This window comes from Lissotriton helveticus, chromosome 4_1, assembly GCF_964261635.1.
Source record: "Lissotriton helveticus chromosome 4_1, aLisHel1.1, whole genome shotgun sequence".
Lineage (NCBI taxonomy): Eukaryota > Metazoa > Chordata > Amphibia > Caudata > Salamandridae > Lissotriton > Lissotriton helveticus.
In genome coordinates, this window is record NC_136063.1 from 1101322366 (window position 1) to 1101342350 (window position 19985).

The window sequence follows — 19985 nt, forward strand, 5'->3', positions numbered from 1 at the left end:
TTTGGTCCAGCATATATAGAGCCACTTTCTTACACATCTGCCAAAATATATTGGGTCTTAAATAGAATCTGCTGGACGACAAAGATGACAAGCGTAATCTACGCGAGCTCTGCCATGTGTCCCAATATTATCCTCACTTATCCTGCGCCTCATCGCGATTGACCCCTGAAATATCGGCGTAGTGGTGGAAAAGCAGGCGCTGACGAGGCCTAAGACCGGTCTTTCAACCTCAGTCAACCAAGGACTGTTAGAGACACAATAGGGCCTGATGCGGGTGAGGAGACAGGGCTACGTATGAGCTGACTTGGTGCCCTAGAGGGATTGAGGTGGTTGGCGGCAGTGTTCTCCTACCTCAACCTGTGGTGCTGGACTCTGGTAGTGAGTGTTCTCTGCCCCCTACAACCCCAATCCCGACATCTTTCTATTGACCCTCCTATGGCCAGTCACCTGGAATATTGGGAGAACAGCTGGTGTACCATGTGTGCGGAATTAAGGCGGCAAATTAGCAATACCTGTGCCCATGGTAGGGGGTAGATATTTGAAACAAACATAGCGCCATCCTGATACTAACAAAGTAGCTTCACTTGGGTGGTGGAGCCTCTATGACTCCCTTCTTGGGGTTCTGGTGGGGTACTTCAGGGTAAAAGAGGGCAGGTCTGCTACATGAGCAATGAGTATAGTGTGCTTGAAGACAACTACAGATCCCTGGACCAGTACCCTTCCTTTCTCGCACTAGTTGAAATCTTGACTCAGCACTTGCAGGGGCATAGGTTTTGCTTGGGTGGTGGAACTCTCCCGGGATCGGCAGAGGGGGTGGCCTAGAGTGAAGATATTGGCTGATCCTCATCTGACTTGGTAATATCTCAACTTGTGACCATGTTAAACTTTTCCAGATTACGTTTAACATTGCACTGCCCACTAGGAGCTCCCAGCTCGATGACACGTGAATCTATGAAAGATCTAATACTGGAGAATATTATTTTTAGCTATGACATATCTAGGCAGTGATAATCAGTACGAATACCTACACATGAAGATCCATACAATTGCTAGATTCACGCTAAAGTTTCCCAAAAATACTTTTGTCACAGTTTAAATTATTTTCCAAGTTTAGTGGAAGTTCAGAAAAGGAGGAAACTGAAGATGGATATGATAGTTTTACCAGTCTGGCCCACAACTGGAATCAATTAGGATCTCATAACTCAAAGAACCGAGACGATTTACCTATATTTGGGTTTTTTATGCAGCATGGTGGCCCAATAGTGGAGTAAGAAACTGAAAGCACAAGTCTTAAGAGTGTTGATCACTATGAGGTGAGGCACAAACCATAAAGAGGTGGCTAAAAGAGAAACTGCCTTCAATTACTAGAGAAAATAGAAAAAATGTAGACGTGCAAAACTGCATACATGTTTTGCTGGTATCTTGTATCACTTTATATTACCCAAACGTGTAAAAATGTCACATACAATATTGGCAGGAGACTGGTTTTAGCAGAATTTTTTTCTTGACGAAACATTTTCTGCTTGAACCAGTATCTGGCTTGTATGTCAGAATAATTTAATACTGTGACATTTTTTAAAAGGTTGTGAATGTTCCCAGCACAATTAAACTTTTCCCATGCCTAAAAAAAACCTAGGTGATGATACAGAGTCACTGCTTTTATCAGCCTATTCCTAGCCCCAAACAATCTTTCAAGGAAAGGCCCCAAGCATAATAAAATACTGGGACCCTTTCACTGTAGCATGAACTGTCGCAATCGAAATCACAGAGGACAAGGGAACTAGAAACAAGAAATCCCAATATTTGCTTAGGAAAGTCAAAGAGATGTCCTTTAGCAAGCTGAAAGAATAGCTTTCAGCAGAGCTTGAGCGTATAGTATTGCTTAGCCGCATAAAATATTCCTTTTTTAAGGATTTATTAAGATACTTAAGGACATATTGATTTTTAAAAAATTCAAGGCTTAATGAACTTTGTGCAATTTATTTCTTATTTTCTGTATTTCTAATTTTCTGTATTTGCATCCCTTGTTTACACCGCTCAGGTGTCCTTTGAAGGTAACAACCACTCTTTAAAACAAGTAAATAAAAAACGTTAAACAAAAGCCCACCATCGTTCTACATTGTTATTCGAATACAGCCTTCAGTAACACTTCCATTGCTCATCCCCACAACATCTTAGTCTTACAAAGCCTGCAGTGTATTTTCTTAAATGTTCTTTTTCAACCACGCACAGCAAAGGACCAACCACTTTAAAAAAAGTCAAGTGATGAGCTTTGACATCATACTATAACTGTGCAGTTCCTCTTTAATAAGAACAATATCACAATGAGGATAAATTAAAAAGTCGTGGTAACAGGGGAGACAGGTGTTAAACGTAACACTCTGTGCCCCCTCTTACCTACAAGCGCCACAACTGTGTTTCACCTCTAAGGCAAGAAATCACATTAGCACCACACCTTTTCAAGATAAGCTGGCGTGTACCCAAGCAGACGTGTGGGAGTACAGGAGGAATGCCCAGTGAATGGTGCTATTATAACAAGCGCGCCTCGCGCTGGCAGCAGGGGAAGGGGAGAGAGAAGGTGGCCTGCGCCTACTTTTTCTTTTCAAAACTGTGTCCCAAGACGGCAGAAATAGCAAAGGCATTCAGAAAAGGCTCTGCTTGCTTTCGTAGACGTTCGGGACTGGCAGAGAAGGAAAAGGGCTGTGTCTTCCTTACTGCCCAGAGCAGACATGGACAATGTACTCTTCTTTTCTGTGCTGGCAGCTGCCCCCACCCCCTCTCTATTCCTATCATTCCCTCTCTTTCTGTCTTGCTCTTCACTTACTGAAAACCGTGACTTGAAGAAACAGTTCACAACCTCTTTCCTTCTTTCATTTAGTTGCTTCCCTGTGAAACGGATCCAAAAAAGACAAGCGTTCGCCTCGCGCTAGCAGCAGGGGGAGGGGAGAGAGCAGGGGGCCTGCGCCTGTTTAACTTGCGGGAGCGAGCAGGAACCATATGGTTTCAAGGCTCACTCCCGCAAGGGAATCGCAAAACGTGCACACGTTGTCATTAAAAGCAATGCAACACGTGCACGTTTCTGGGGCCAAAACAGAATCGATCACTAAAGGTCTCCTATGCATTGCATGCACGCTGCGTAGACGAGACCTAAAAAAGTGGTATAAGAACCACAACTCGAGTCAGGACAATGTCGGGAGGACATAGAATTGCTGGGACCCCAAGGAACCACCCAAGGTGATTAGATAGGGACCCCACGGAGGGCGTGTGCAGTGTAAGTACACGACGGCATGCTCTGTACAAGTCTATGTGCAAGTCGCGGTTGGATTTTTAAAGATTAAGGACCCTTCTCAGTGGACCCTGAAGAACCCCCGTGAAAGCCAGAAGGTTGGAGAGCCACCCCACCCGTGGATACCGTGGCCCCCAAGTTACCTATCCCAGGTAAGACGGGTGTATAGATGTGAAGTGGCGTCGGAAACTACTGTCGATCACAATGGAGGACTTCAGAAAGATGCCGCTGCTGGGGAAGAGGAAGTGTCCGGTGGAACCCAAAGTTGCATTCAAGTTGAGAAGTACCTGCAAGCAGAGGGGACAGAGTCTATGCCCCATAGGAGTGACCAGAAGGCACGGAAGACGAATGCCCACTGATGTAGAGTGCTGCAGGAGAGATGACGGTGACCTTGGCGCTGCAGCTGGGAGGACCAGGCGACACTGTGGTCGACCAGGAGCCGTATCCGGCCTGTGTTGCTGAGCTTTTCGGAGTCCGTGGGATCTCAGGATCAGTAGACCGTTCAGCTTAGTTGCGGTGCCTGCAGATGCAGAGAAGTTACTCCTTCACTTCAAGGGAGATTCCTTCAGGTGTCTTGGATGCCCAAAGGCCTTTGAAGGTTCATGAATGGTGCAAAGGCATGGACGTCGCAGCAGACGACCAGGGCGACCAGAACAGGAGCAACAGGAGTCTTCCCAGTAGCAGCCTTGATGCCCCGAGCAAAGTCCAGCAAAGTCCAGAGTGCCCAGATGGTTGAAGAAGCGGTGTCTGAAATGAATCTTGTCCAACGACGAATCTAGGGGCCCACCCTCAGGTAAGCCCTTAAATACCCTAAGGAAAGGGTAGGGACGATTTAGGGTTCCCGCCCAGGGGAAGGGTCGGACAGTGGGGAGGATACTCCCATGTCCTTTGTCCAGTTTCGCACCAGAGCAGGAGCCAACTGGTCTCTGAGCTGGTTTGAACTGGACTAAGCAACGAGGGCACCAAATGTGCCCTTCATGCAGACTGAGTGGTGCTGACAAGCCTTCTCACCCAGCCCCAATACACTAAACCCTGTCTGGGAGGTGGTCACACCTTGCTGTGACAGGATACCTATTGTTCCGCCTTCCCCTGCTCGAGTTTTGTTCAGCAACAGGAGGGCAAAATCATGTCTCTGGTCGGCAACATTCATGTTGTGCTGTCCGGGTCTAGAAGACTGGTACTGGGAGCACTTCGGGCCTCCCGGAGGAGCTTTACAGTGCATGGAATCATACCAACCACACAGTTTATGGTGTGGGGGTATGATTCCAACATGTTTGATACCAAACATGATAGGATGCGTTACAGCCAGTTTTAAGATGGTCATCGCGTTCTGATGCTGTGCCCCTATATATGTTATATGGTTGTCTCACTTACAACCCGGGAACATGGACTCCGTGAGCTGTAGGGGTGCCCTGCTTATGCAGGGTTACCCTCACACTTCGAACTGAGCACCCTGCCTTCAGGATTGAAAGGCCTGCCTTAGGGGTGACTTATGGGTTTTAAGTGTAGTGACCTTAGATATAGGGAAACCTATATCTTTCATAAGTGGTGCTAGCACCACCTTACACAGGGTGCCAAGGCAGACCTGTGGGTACCAATTGAGTATCTCCCATGGGTGGCATAATACATGCTTCAGTCCATGGGGGACCCCTGGTGTACCTATGCCCTGGGTACCTTAGTACCATATACTAAGGACTGATAAGTGTGCACCAGTGGCCAATCTGGGATGTACCCAAGTACTTACCATACCAACTTAGGGGAGAACGCACACAGATTGGGGTCCTGAGTAGGAGGGTCTCAGTCAGACTAGTCAGAAACAGTATTACATCAAGCAAAAAGTGGGGGTAACCATAAAAAACAGATCCTACTTTCCTACATAGTTTCACTGTGTTCGAAGCCCAGAAGCTCTTGACATGGTGTTCTGCTGGGTGCTCTAAGGTTTTGGGGTTTATCCCGATGGCTGCCATTCACCCATCTGCCCCTGCTAGGGGGGACAAACATGCACGAGTCCCTTACTTAAATGTAATTTTCTCCTCGGTTTCTGTTTTTAAGTGACAGATGCTTCTGGGTAGAAGTATGGTGTGGGGAGGGAGTTGGAGGTGGGGTTTTGACACATCACTGTTGTTGACTAGACTGTTACAGTTAATTTGCTCTAACATTGCTTTTGTGTTCCCAAGAACAAGCAAACACACATTCACAGCATGCACAATGCGACCCACACAAGGGTTTGGTTTCCCCCGGTTTCTGCATGGAGAGTCAGCGCTCTTGCCCTTAAGCCAAAGAGGTGGTCCTCCCTTGCCTCCTGCTTGGGTTGCTTTTTACCACAATCTGCCTCCATGCCACCGCCTTTCCACATCCAGTCCTGGAACATTAATGGCCTACTGGACCGAATTAAGCGTAATGCCAATTTAAACTAAGCTCATCGTTCTCTCACTGCAGATTTCATTCTTGAAGAGACATCATTTGGGGAATCGATCCCCCCTCTTGGCGCTTAAGGGATTCAACAGTCTTTTTCATGCAGGGTTATCCAGCAGTTCTCGGGAAGTTGCCATCCTGCTTCGGCGGTCCTTCCCCCGCCTCAGTTTCCCAGAAATTCCATCATCCAATGGGACTATTTATGGCCCTCACGGGGATGCTCGAGGGCCATCCTCTCAACCTGGTGAGTGTCCAATTATGATTATGTAGTCATACATGTACAAAGGAAATATAGATGCTCCAAAAGCAGTAACCGCCAAACGATCATCTAAAGTCGTATCTGACAAGAACTGAGCCTGTTCTTCCATGCCAGCTAAGAAATGAACTAGATGCTCTACTTTCTGTACTACATCAAAGAGACCTTGGAAATCATTAAATGGGGATTGAACAGTGCAATCTCATAGGAGTCAGGACAAAGGGCAAAATCGGAAACCAAGTAAGCTCTCGTTGATGTTTAGTCCATCTTTTTTCTGTAGTATCTACAAATTCTATATGAATGTATGTGCTAATATCTGTAGAGCTCAAAGCTAGCCCCAAGAAAGAAAAGTTATGGGGAGAAGGTCACTGGTAAACTGTCAGGTCTGGGACAGTGCTCCTTGAAGAGGTGGGTCTTCAGCTTTTTTCTGAATTGTATAAGAGTTGGTGCTGTTCTGATGTCAATAGCGATGCGTTTACAGACCTTGGGAGCTTACTTGCCTTCTACTTTTGTCCTTCTTACAATGTTCTGTCTCGTCCCACAGAAGTTACTACTTTGTTTGCCAGGTGACCTGGTGTGTTGTTATCAAGTGCTTTTATAAGTGATGCAGCTTCTGTTGAAGACGATCATGGTTTGCAGGGGGAGCCTGTGTAGGTCTTTTACTATGGTGGTGATAGATTTGAATTTCTTCAAGGTCTTGATGAGCCATATCTCTGCATGCAGCATACCATGTTAGGGGTGGTATCATAAAAAACGCGGAGCAGGGTGTTTCCTCTGTCGAGATGGGAGAGGGTGAGGGCTTCTCTGGTAGTTCTTAACTTGTCTCCCAGGAGAAACGGCTTCACTTTCTTTAAAAGGGAGGGTTAAAACTACGCGGTTTTTATCTTCTTCACAATATCTTGTTTGCATGCTAAAGTATACTTAGAAACCCCGTCTAGCTAGCAAAGAATCCACATAAGTAACAGATATAACCTCACCCACAAACCCATCCAATTGATATTTGTGAAAAAAGTACCCACTGTCTCCTGAGGAAGAAACCCTTAAACAGTCACCAATGTGACAACTTATTTCTGCCAACTGTGCACCCTGTATAAATCTTCCCTTGGGTTCTTCTTCGAGGACCTTATAATTGTCATACAAAGGGAGTGACGGTCATTGCAGAGTCGAGACCACAGTTCCAGCAAGCTATTCAAGGTCGTGGATATTGCAGGAATCGGATTATCTGAAGCATCCTCTTACTTGTCAAGATTACTCCACTTAGCAGAACGCTTTCCATCTTCAACCATAAAAGCGAGATGCTTAAAATAACAAAAAGAAATAACTTCAACCTTACAGCTCTGGCATTTACCTTTGTCAGGGCGCGGACACATGTAAAGAACTCAACGAACACTGCACTGCTCAACGCTTCCTTCATCATGACTAACTCAAGCGAAATGTCCAAAGCAAATCTGACAGTGCAGTCAACAACGGTACAAAAGGGGGGTGGTGATGGACGGAGCATCTGAATCAATCAAACACTCACACCCAGTCAAAAGGTCTTGGTTTAATCCATCACCGTTCTTTAGCCCACTCTGCCACCCCAGTGCAGACATGGCTATATGCAAATCAGTCTGACCCTGTGCCTCATGGGAACAGTCCAGCCGAAACTGCCAAGCCATGCCTTCCCTGGACCGGAAACAAGCTTCCGAGGACCGGTTTCTGGGATTCCAGCCGTCTTCAGCCCGGCTTGCTTGAATCCAGTGGCAAAGTGAGCAAGGGACTCACGTCTGAGCATACCCTGCCACACTTATGGCGGCCAAAATCGGTACAAAAGGGGGTGGTGATGGACGGAGCATCTGAATCAATCAAACACTCACACCCAGTCAAAAGATCTTGTTTTAATCCATCACCGTTCTTTAGCCCACTCTGCCACCCCAGTTCAGACATGGCTACATGCAAATCAGTCTGACCCTGTGCCTCATGGGAACAGTCCAGCCCGAACTGCCAAACCATGCCTTCCCTGGACCGGAAACAAGCTTCCGAGGACCGGTTTCTGGCATTCCAGCCGTCTTCAGCCCGGCTTGCTTGAATCCAGTGGCAAAGTGAGCAAGGGACTCACGTCTGAGCATACCCTGCCACACTTATGGCGGCCAAAATCGGTACAAAAGGGGGTGGTGATGGACGGAGCATCTGAATCAATCAAGCACTCACACCCAGTCAAAAGATCTTGGTTTAATCCATCACCGTTCTTTAGCCCACTCTGCCACCCCAGTTCAGACATGGCTACACGCAAATCAGTCTGACCCTGTGCCTCATGGGAACAGTCCAGCCCGAACTGCCAAACCATGCCTTCCCTGGACCGGAAACAAGCTTCCGAGGACCGGTTTCTGGCATTCCAGCCGTCTTCAGCCCGGCTTGCTTGAATCCAGTGGCAAAGTGAGGAAGGGACTCATGTCTGAGCATACCCTGCCACACTTATGGCGGCCAAAATCGGTACAAAAGGGGGTGGTGATGGACGGAGCATCTGAATCAATCAAACACTCACACCCAGTCAAAAGATCTTGGTTTAATCCATCACCGTTCTTAGGCCCACTCTGCCACCCCAGTTCAGACATGGCTACATGCAAATCAGTCTGACCCTGTGCCTCAAGGGAACAGTCCAGCCCGAACTGCCAAACCATGCCTTCCCTGGACCGGAAACAAGCTTCCGAGGACCGGTTTCTGGCATTCCAGCCGTCTTCAGCCCGGCTTGCTTGAATCCAGTGGCAAAGTGAGCAAGGGACTCACGTCTGAGCATACCCTGCCACACTTATGGCGGCCAAAATCGGTACAAAAGGGGGTGGTGATGGACGGAGCATCTGAATCAATCAAACACTCACACCCAGTCAAAAGATCTTGGTTTAATCCATCACCGTTCTTTAGCCCACTCTGCCACCCCAGTTCAGACATGGCTATATGCAAATCAGTCAACAACAGCACCATCATACACATAACTGCAATCACCAACACTGAAGCAGAGAAGAAGCAGGAGGTTTAAACAAGTTCCAAAACAGCAAGAAGCCACACCATTTATCCCACACCAGGAGAGTGTCAATCGTGTACCCTCTGTCTGCTTGAGCAGGACATCTGGGTAGAGCAATCACAAAAGGGCTCGTCTCAATATTACCAATAAGGTGAAACTATACAGGTCATTTCTTTAATATCACTTTAAAATCGAACCGTGTTACATTCTTTTACTATCCTTTAGTGCTTTTAAAGGAGCAAAGCAACACCTCCCTGCAGTAGACAGACTCAACAGGAAAAGATCAGCGCAGGCATGATGTTATAGCCTAACCAAGGAAGGAAGAAAAAGCAGGCTATGTAATCTGCCCATCTCTCGATGAAGGCTTCACTGCAATGACTGGAACGAGGAGGTCGAAAGAGATGGTAATGCAGTGATACAATCCAAGGAACTGAAGCGAAACACAATCGTTCAAGGACTAAACTATTTTTAAAAGAGTCTTTAGTACATATTTTTACATGACGTTTGCTGTATCATTTACAAGCCAACGCTTTTGATGGCTTGGCTGGTGCTTTGACTCATTAGGGTCAAACTAGAAAGCTGGCTTGTCTCTGGTTCTGCTTGGCTATGCCACAAAGATTCTGCCTCCCTTACACTCATTCTAGGCTCTGAAAAGAATGCCCCGGACAAAAACTGACCATATGACCAGTAGCACTTGTCAACCAAACAGTGCCACATTTTACCTTTTCAAAAATATTCAGCATCTTCTTTGAGAACCGTGCCATATTCTTTTGCGGGGTTATCGCTTCCAATGTCCACTCGTCTTCCATGACTACGGGCTACTTTATGTGACCACCTTTCTTTTTACAGAGATGTTCGGTGAATTTATCCAACTATTAGTGTGGCCAGATTTTGAGACCTGTTTAATGTACAAAGAGAGACAAAAATATGACCAATGTAATTCCAACATGATACCACACAATTTGAGCAAATATAGCATTAGGGTAACAGCTTTAAATAAATTTCTAATTCATGCACTTCCAAATCACAAAGACTATAGTATGCTTCCTTAGTGCATACATAGAGAAACTCAATAAAGCCAAGCTTTTACATTACCTACATTTTAAAACATATCCAAACTTCAATCAAAGATAATTTTATTAGGTTCCAAGAACCCTAAAGCTTAACAAATGTACATAATACTTTTAAAAGATGTTTCCATAGCAAGATTGTGCAATAAGTATTGTTAAAACCCCACATTTCATATAATTTATGTAATTTGCCATTTTCAGAAAGTTATAATCCCACATGCCCAATGCCAAGAAAAACAAGCTGTAATGACAATCGTCAAATTTCATTACTACAAGACAGTTCTGATATTAGAAATATAAAAAATGAAATGCCTATTTATCTATTGTGACTGGTATCATTTTCTCATTGACATTGCAGTTTTAATATAACTGGAAACAGCAGTGCAAATAGAAACAGTAGGCAAAGAGTGCAAAAGGTTAAAACCATCTATGTAGGTACATTGACGAAGTCCCCTCAAAAGTGGGGCTTAAAATTGGACCCTCAGCTCTTTAAAAAGAGGGAAAAACAGCATAAAGTGCAGGGTGCTCTGAGCTGGCCAATTGTCACATGGGCAGGAGATGAGTGTATCAGCCTAACCTGACCTTGTGGAAAATTTTGCTAGAAAGTGCAAAGTGCATAGGCAAAATCTAGTCATGAAAAAATAATATCTGTACCTTCGTAGTAAAAGATAGATACAATTGCTATTGAGTAATGAGCAAACTTGGGTGACCTAGCCCCATCAATTGTTGTCGACTATTATTCACCTCAGACTTATGAGCCTCTTTTATCAAGGTTTTTGCATTCATATGAATACTGGCGGGATCATCAAAGTAGTGATCCAAACCAATCTCATGAAATTTATCTCTGACAAATCGTACCTAAAAGATCGCCAAGGCCCTATCAACATTAGTACAGTCCTTGATAACTTCCCTTGAAAACTTTAAGTCTCAATGGAACAAAGGGGCAGTATCAATTCGATCCTCTAGGTAATCCAAACCCACCTCGGAATGACAAAAATGTGTGGGGGCACTCTTTGGGGTCATCAATAGCCTTTTCATAAAATTATTTTCCACATCTTGTAATCGGCAGCTTTTATGATGACCCCACACTCCTGCTCCGTAAGATGTGACAGATAAGCATTTAGCTTTATACAGGGTGATCATCTCTGTCACCGGCTTATGGCCTAATTTACAGGCAAAGTGGAATAAACCATCCACAACCCGACTAGTGTGTTGTACCCTTGATGTTATGAGAGATCCCAATTCATTTTGTGTTATTAACAATGTTTCCCAAATATGTAAAATTAGACAGCTTATCAATGGTCTTACCCCTTACTACAAATGTTCTTGTTTTTGTTGGTCTGGGGCTGTATACCATGATATATGATTTGATAAAGTCCACTTTTAGGTCCAATGCTAACTTAATATCTGTGAAGGCATCCAATCATTTTTGGAGACTGTTGGCTGTCAAGGCAATTAATACAGTATTGTCCGCGTAAGACAACAGGGCGTCAGGGTTGCCTCCTATTCTGGGAAAATCAAGTTCCTTCTCCATTAAAAATGACTCTAGGCCATAGGTATACAATAAAAAAAATTGAGCTAAAATGCACCCCTGTCGCCGCCCTTTTGTAGAAACAATAGGCCTAGTCTTCTCCCCACGAGGGCCATATCGTAGTGCAACAGTGGTGGAAGCGTGAAGCCTAAGCAAAGGGAAGATAAGCGTTTCTTCAATACACATTTCCTCCATTCGTCCCCACAATTTGTCCCAATTGACGGTGTCAAAAGCGCTGGACAAGTCCATGAAGGCCAGGTGAATAGAGCCCCTCCTGGCCTTCATGTACCTGCCCATAATCAGGGACAATTTGAGGCACTGTTCTGTGATACCCATCCCCTCCTAATGCCATACTGCATTTTTTACATAATCCCAGTAGTGCTCACCCATGTCTCAAGACGAGCTAGAATGGCCCTCCACAGAACTTTTACTGTTGCGTCAATAATGGAAATTGGCCTGTAACAGGCGGGGGTCATTCCTATTGCTCTTTTCAAACACTGGGATCATGATGGCCTCTTTCCAAGTTGTTGGGATGGGACCAATCACCACTGCTTTGAAAACATTAGTCAGGAGGGGTGCCCAAAGGTTGGGATTGCTTTTAAACGTATCTAGTGGGACCCCATCAGGGCCTCGGGCTTTCAGGCAAATACCTTTTGCTAGGGCTTCCTCAACCTCAACCACTGTTAAGGAGGCGCTAAATTGGGATGCTAAGATTAAATCTGATGGCAAATCCCCTCCTTTCTCCTGGGATAAGATTGAATTGGGATTAAATATGGCAGAGAAGTGGCTTCAATCAATATTTTGACAACCTCTCACTTGTCTGGCTTGAAAACGATCATCGTAAATTTCTAGATGAGCCCTTCTCTAAAGAAGAAATACCCGCGGCCATTAATAGTTTGCCTAGCGATAAGGCCCCTGGCTTAGACGGCCTCCCCACTTCGTTCTACAAGACCTTTGCTCCGCTTCTGGTGCCGCATCTAGCCGCCATATACAATGATTCCTTTGATAATGGCTTCCTCCCGCCATCGCTCCGCGAGGCAATGATAATACTCCTTCTTAAGCCAGACAATCTTCTGATTGCCGCGACTTTTATCGCCCCCTCTCTTTAATTAATACGGACAATAAAATTTTCGCAAAGTTGATAGCCTCCAGTCTTCTTTTCCTCATGCCTACCATCGCTCCTCCTGACCAGTCCGGTTTCATTCCGGGCTACACCACATCCCATAACCTCCGGACCATTTTCTCTGTCCTTCATCAGATCAATCCTAGACTCCCTGCAGTGGCTGCTCTTCTTGATGCCACTAAGGCATTCGACAGCTTAGAGTGGCCCTTTTTACTACTGCGCCTCGGCTTCAGCAACATCTTTATTAGTTTGTTTTAGTTTTTTTTTAGTCGTAGAAACAAGAACAAAGAACCATAGATAGCACAGAGAGCAAAAGAAAAGAAAAAGAAAGAGTACCGAGCATCAAAACAACGAAAGAGAGCATATACAAAACAGTCATCAATATAATATTTGTCTGAGCCAAATGGAGAATAATTATAAATGTGTATACAGACAATCTATGACAAGAATAAAAACAAAAACAATAAAGCAGTTAATCCCACTGAAGACTTGACCAGACCCTCCCAAATTTCACCCTTGAACGTAAACCCTGAGCTTTAGCTAACGCCAGCTCCATTTCATAGACCCCCCTCAATAATAAGCAAAATCAGTGATTTTGGGACTGAATACATCGATCCAAGCCCTAGCGATGCACAGCCGAGCAGATATAATAATGACTGAGACTAAAGAATTGGATAAATAGCATGGATCTGATACTGACCCCAATACTATTTATTTCGCAGTTAATTGAATCTCCTTGCCGGCTAACCTGCTCAGCACACGTGTAACATCATACCAAAACATAGTTAATTGAGGACACGTGACAAACATATGTCTGAGATCAGCAGCATACTCATTACATTTAGGGCAGTATGACTTCGATGAGACCTGCGAAGTAGCCCATTTCAAAATAACCTGCGGGGTATAATATAGCATAAACATGGTGCGATGTTGTTGCAGCTTTAAATTAATTAAGGTAACATCAGAATCGATTATAGCCATTGAGTCAGCAACCTCTTCTATATTAATTCCAATTGAAAACATGCGATTAAGTTTAACTGAAATCTGCAATCCGTCATTTCCCATTATAGACAGGAAGCTCTGATAAGCTTTCCCAATCTGACCCTGACCTAAGATCTTAAATATAGCCCGCAATACCTCTGAGGTATGAGGGAGGGCTGACAAGTCCTTCCCTTGTATGAAATAGTCCCTGTCTTGCAGGTACTTAAAAATGAATTGTGGGAAAGCCCAAATTGCTCTTTTAAAGAGGAAAATGACCTAAAACCACATTCATCGTACAGCTGCCCTAAACATGTTATACCACACTATTGCCACATTCTACAAACCGAGTCCAAGAATATACCCGGGAGCCTAGGATTGTCCCATAAAAAAAATAATTCATGTAAATCTGGCACAACAAAGGCTTTACAGATATCTTGCCAGATACGATAAATGTGTCTAACTATCTTAAAGCAGACTCTCTTGAAGTAATTTGGGTCCGACATATAATGTAAAAGAAACCCAGTGTTTGGACCAAATGCGAGCTGATATACGAACCATATTTTGACCACATTAGGTCCAAAAAGTAGACTCTGGATACAATTAAGAAAGGCTGCCCAAAAATAAGTTTTAAAATCGGGGAGTTGGAACCAGTCTTGCTTGTATGTCAGCTTTATATATCTAATGGCTCTCCTGGCTCTACGATAGCCCCAAATAAAACTCCCGATTACACTGTAAAGCCGTTTGAAAAAAGACATTGGAACTCTTAAAGGGATAGAGCGAAACAAGTAAAGAAATTTAGGCAAGATATTCATTTTCACTATGTTGCATCTCCCAATAATAGTCATGGGCAACCTGTGCCACCTACGCAGATTAGCAGTGATTTTTTTAAGCAATGGTTCGTAATTCAAGGCCATAAATTCTTCAGTACGAACGCTAAGACACAACCCCAAGATAGATAGCAGAAGCAGTAATACCTAGCTGAGGTAGAGCAGGTACTGATACATAATTAAGGATTGACTGTGTTTTATTTAGATTAAGCTTATAGCCAGAAAAGGAACAAAAAAGTTGCGCCTCATGTATTAATACGGCTATAGCCTCGTCTGGCCCAGTAGTGAATACTATAGCCTGCTCTGGCCCAGTAGTGAATACTATAGCCTCCTCTGGCCCAGTAGTGAATACAGCGATGTCATCTGCATAGGCAGTAACTTTTAACGTCATACCGTTGAAGGACACTGGCAAGATAAAAACATTCTGAACGAGATGCCTAATAAACGCCTCAATGTAGAGAGCAAATAGTAAGGGGGAAAGCGGGCACCCCTAGTGCGTGCCCCGCTGTATTCTAACAGCACTAGATGTAAAACCATTAAGTTTAATAACAGCAGTAGGATTGCAATAAAGTTGCTGAACCCCCGAGATAAACCTCCGACCGAGGCCTAGAGATAACATAGTACACCATAGAAACCCCCAAGCAACTCGGTCAAAGGCCTCCTCGGCATCCAACATTAGCATCCCGATCCGCTGACACAACTGACCAGCGACATCAAAAACTGCAAAAGCAGTATTTATATGTGCTACGTGTCCCTATCGGGAACAAAACTGTGCTGTTCTTCTGAGACCAACAGATCTATAAGTGGGGCAAGGCGAGAGGCAAGAAGCATGGAAAGATTTTTTGCATCCGCATTAATAAGGGGTTTGCCCTTTTTGGGGAAGACCACAATATTAGTTCTATTCCACGAAGGGGGAACATCCCCTCCCTGCAGTATGTCATTAATAAACTCAAGGAGAACTGGCATCAATACATCCTGAAAGTTTTATAAAACTCAAGCGGGATGGTGTCCTCACCCACCGCCTTGCCGCTGGACAGAGCCCTAATTGCTACATTTAATTCCTCAAGGTCAGCATTACTCGCTAAGCCCAAGGCTTGAGACACATCCAAAGAAGGTAAGACGCTATCTTGTAAATAATTAGTAGCCACTTGTTGGTTATAGCTACCGGATTCCTTATATAAGATAGCGTAAAAAATCCTAAATTGCTCTGCTATTTCTTTGGATTTCGTGTAGGTAGCACCATCCACACCATTGATTTTCTTAATATGTGATTTAGCCCTCTGGTCAGCAAGTTGGTAAGCCAGTACCCTTCCCACACTCTCCATATTCATGCTGCCTTGTTCTAAACTTAAGGAAATTGTTAGCAACTTTATCCTTCAACCTTCTGCTAAGTTTTGCTCTAACATCAATAATCTGGGCATTTATATGTTGTTCACTCATGTCTTTTGAAGCTATTGCACGGGCATGTTGCTGTTCTAACTCGATATATTGCCTATTTTCATTACCTAACTGGTTACTATTAAGTCGGTTCTGCTTGACTATATACTGGAAAGTAGCCCCTCTCACAAATGCGTTTAAGCAGTCCCATACCAAAGCGAGGGATGTGGTATAGAGACTGTTAACAATGTATTCCTTCGAGACCTCTTGCATATAAGTTATGAAAGCAGAATTGCTTAAAAGGTGCAGATGGAACGGGAATTCCCTAACTTGATCTTGTAAAAAACTAACCAAAGTATACAGTAAGCATAATATGATTATGGTCCGAGGTTACCTTTGGACATACGACCATTGATGCTTTGGCCAAAAGTCCATGATTAGTAAAAATCATGTCTATCTTAGAATAGTGTTAATGGGGGTGAGAAAAAAAAAGAAACCTTGATGTTGTAGGGAACAATTTCCGCCATGCATCATCCTGTTGATGAATATGTAATAGATCTCGTATGGCAGACCTTACCTGAACCATTCTAGCTCTTGCAAGCGTATTTGTAGTATACATTTTTTTTATCTAAGATGCAGTTGAAGTCTCCTATTACAATGAGATCCCCAGCCCATTCTAAGAGTTCAGAATTCAAGTAAGGACAGTGAACATTAGGGCCGTAAACCATACATACTGTAACCTTGCATCCGAGAATTAAAAGTTGCTCAATTGCCTACCTACCCCGACTATCAGCATGTGTTTGCAGTACAGCTATTTTGGAATATTTGTCCTTCAATAGAGCGACCCCCCGTATGGATGCCGTCTGTCAAGTACAGACAATCAAATCATAACCAAGTTGTATGAAAAAGCTTCTATCTTTATAGGCCAGATGCGTTTCAGCCAATCCAACTATTTGGGGCTTAAATCCTTTAAGCTCTTCAGCGACCAATCGCCTTTTACTAACCAAGTTCAGCCCACAGACGTTCCAGCTTATCTATTTGACTCTAGACATTACCAAGATTCTGAAATGCCGGATCGTACTCTATCCGTAACCACAAAAATAATTTCTCCCCCAACCGATGCTCATTACTATTTTTAAACATTTTCTGCGCTACTTTAACGATGCCGGGACTATTGAACCCCACCCTACCCCCCAAACCACCCCTCATCCCCCCACCCCGTTTCTTGGAAAAGGAATCACCCCCCCTTAAAGCTGTTCTGACCCGATAGCAAATGAAACCCCCCCCCCCCCGAGACCTCCACCAAGCCCCATCCGTCCACCCACACCCAGTACATCAACCGCCAAAAACAAAAAAAATCTTTCGCTAAACAGCGAAGAAAGACCATCTTTCATTATTACATCTCAAATGACATTTCCGACCCCCCCATGCACACAGAAATGAAAAATCAAGCCTGGGAGTTATATTGATCAAGGATTGGGGGTGGTTTGCCAATTAGCCAGTGCCTTTATAGCCTGCTACTCACTTAAAAAAAGTATGAGCGACCATCCTTGATAACTTTAAGCCGGGCAGGCTCCTGCAGAAAAACCCGAGGGCAAACAGACTTAAATTAATCCATGAGCTGGCGAACCTGCCATCTCTTATCCATAGTTGACTTACACAAATAAGACCTCTCAAAGATTGACATAGAGTCCACTTGCACAGGAGTGGTTGGCCGGGCCTTAAAAAAAATAGCCTGGCGGAGCAGGAAGTTACCCAAGAATACCAAAATAGGTCTAGAAAAGTTCGTTTTGGCTTGAAAATGTGGTGACAGGAATAATAGGAGACAATGTGCTCTTTGAACCTGTGTGTCCATATCCCAGTCCTCCAAGTCTGGGAAAGCCTTCTGTAACAAGTCAACGACAAATGCACGAGGATCGGAGCCTTCCCTCCCTTCCGGTACCCCGAAAATCCTCAGATTATGACGCCGCTGCCGATTTTCAAGATCGTCAATTTTTAGCTGCATTGATACCAACTGTGACTCCTTTGAAGTAACCAACTTGACCGTGTGAGTATTGACTTCCTCCACGCCTGCCACCCGCTATTGCAGCTCAGAAACATCAGCTGTTTGATGGTAAACCTTGGTAGTGACCTCAGAGAGTGCTTTTTTAATTTCAGTACAATCCACCCTTGCCTGTTGGTAATAAGCTTGTGCTTCAGCTCTCTGAGCGTTAAGAGCCTGCATAATACTGGAAAGTGAAGGCTCGTCATCCTCTCAGTTTCTACCAGCCAAGTAATTCTGTTCGGGATTACGCCTTGTTCCAGCTTCTTCAGTGACCAACAGACCATGGGGAGAGGCGAAAGAACCAAACACTGCAGGTGGAGTGTTAAGTTCAGCTGGTGTTGACCCCTTAGAATAGAGAAGTACCCCATCAGCAGTCTTTTGACCATAAGTGAAGCCAAGGCCCGTGGCCGGAGATTGTGCACAATCCGTATTGTGTAAGCCGGTAACGGCCACGTTAGAATTTCTAGTTGGTTGATGGACTGAAGAGGTGATACATGAGGTGGTAGCCAGCGAGTCTAAGCGACCGTTCAGCGAGGTGGGAGCCATCATGTCCCCCTGTGAACCTGTGTTGGATAGTCTGGAGACAATAGTTCTTACTTCACCCTTTGATGACACTCATTTCCGTAGCGGGCTTACCCCCGGACCAGCCTTAGTAGAGCTTGATGTCCCCTTCAATCGTCTGAGTGCATCTAGGATCTAAGCCTCATTTCCACTGCCCCCATGGCCTCTACCACTTTTTCCAGACCGACCGGATTTAGGGCCCTTTCCTTTCGGGGTACTCCCCGCCTCGGGGGTATTACCCCCTGGACTATGCACAGCATCATTATTATTAATGATGTTAGCACTGCCCTGAACACATAAAGAAGAGTTAGCAGGAGAATCCAAATCCTTCCCTAACTCCACAACTACGTTTGCCTGCTCCTTGCTAGATCCAGTTTCGTCGCCAGTTAAGTCTGTCGGGCAGTTGCCATCAATTGCCGGACTGATCTCCTGCGCAATTCCATTTGAATGACCAAAAGAGCCTTCATTATTTGACCCCTCGAACTGAGGGATACATTCCAAGACAGGAGAGATAATTCCGGACTCGTCACCGCCAACATCGAGTAGTAGAGGAAGGGGTTCAATAGGGACCGGATCCACCGAGCTCACTCCTACAGAAGAAGCATCCGTTCTCAGAATACTAATGGAATCCTCTGTGCCTTCCCAGCCCTCATTAACTGCAGCATTGAGTACTTCAGCCATCTGGGCGAGGGGGATAGCAGATTCAGATCCGCAGGACCGGACAAGCGCTGTAGCCTTCCCTGAGCGTAACAGTTAAGAATAGGCTTCTCCACCTGAGGATCCATTAAACAGCCTGACACACTATTACATATCGGGGCTCTCCGAGGCATTGTAACATTGTCAATAGCGGAATCATTTTCAGAAATAGCCTGACCTTTCACACATTCCACCGCTACGGGGAGACCTCCACTTTCTGCATGAACCTCAATCCACCCCCGACGAGTTGTCCGTGGAGGGTTCATCACTCCCAGCTTTACCTTAAGCTGGAATACAGAACTCAGCGTCCGTCTGCTGCTGCCACCGCTCCTGGTCTCCACCCCGCCAGCAAGACCGCTGCGAGAACACCTCGGAGCACGAAAATCCGACAGCGGGAGCCACACCGGTGTTTGAAGCAGCCCCCTAGCTGTGAACCACCTCGCTATACGAGCGCCATGTATCACACAGCTGATGCGAATGAGCCGGTACATCCGTCAATCCGCAGGGCCAGAGGGAGAGCAGCCGAGTACCACTAAATTAGTCGACCACGGCCACAGCCGACGCCACCACAGAAAAGAAAACGCAATTATCTATCGCCTTCGGCAGTTTACTTACAACATTTCCCGTTTTCCATGAAAAGTCAGTAGCGGCTCACACTGCCATCCAGGATATATCTTTTCAATTTAATCACTGCGTTTCCTTACCGCCGCCAGCCACCGGGTGCGAGAAAAGGCATCGCGGCGGGCTGCTGGAGACCTTGGGAGAGAGCAGACGTGTGTCCTTCAGTGGCGGAGTCGATCCGCCATCTTCCCTTCCT

General features: G+C 45.1%; 1 protein-coding gene across 4 annotated transcripts in view; it reads right to left on the reverse strand.

Moving 5' to 3' along the window:
• The window catches only part of HJURP (Holliday junction recognition protein), a 934375-nt gene that overhangs the window by 869737 nt on the left and 44653 nt on the right, over positions 1-19985 (reverse strand). For 3 of the 4 annotated variants that reach the window (XM_078687705.1, XM_078687704.1, XM_078687706.1), the window contains exon 2: positions 9681-9856. In XM_078687705.1, coding sequence (XP_078543831.1) covers positions 9681-9767 — 87 coding nt within the window. In that variant the 5' untranslated portion in view covers positions 9768-9856. The remainder of the gene's footprint in view (positions 1-9680; positions 9857-19985) is intronic. The other variant, XM_078687703.1, reaches the window with a different exon arrangement.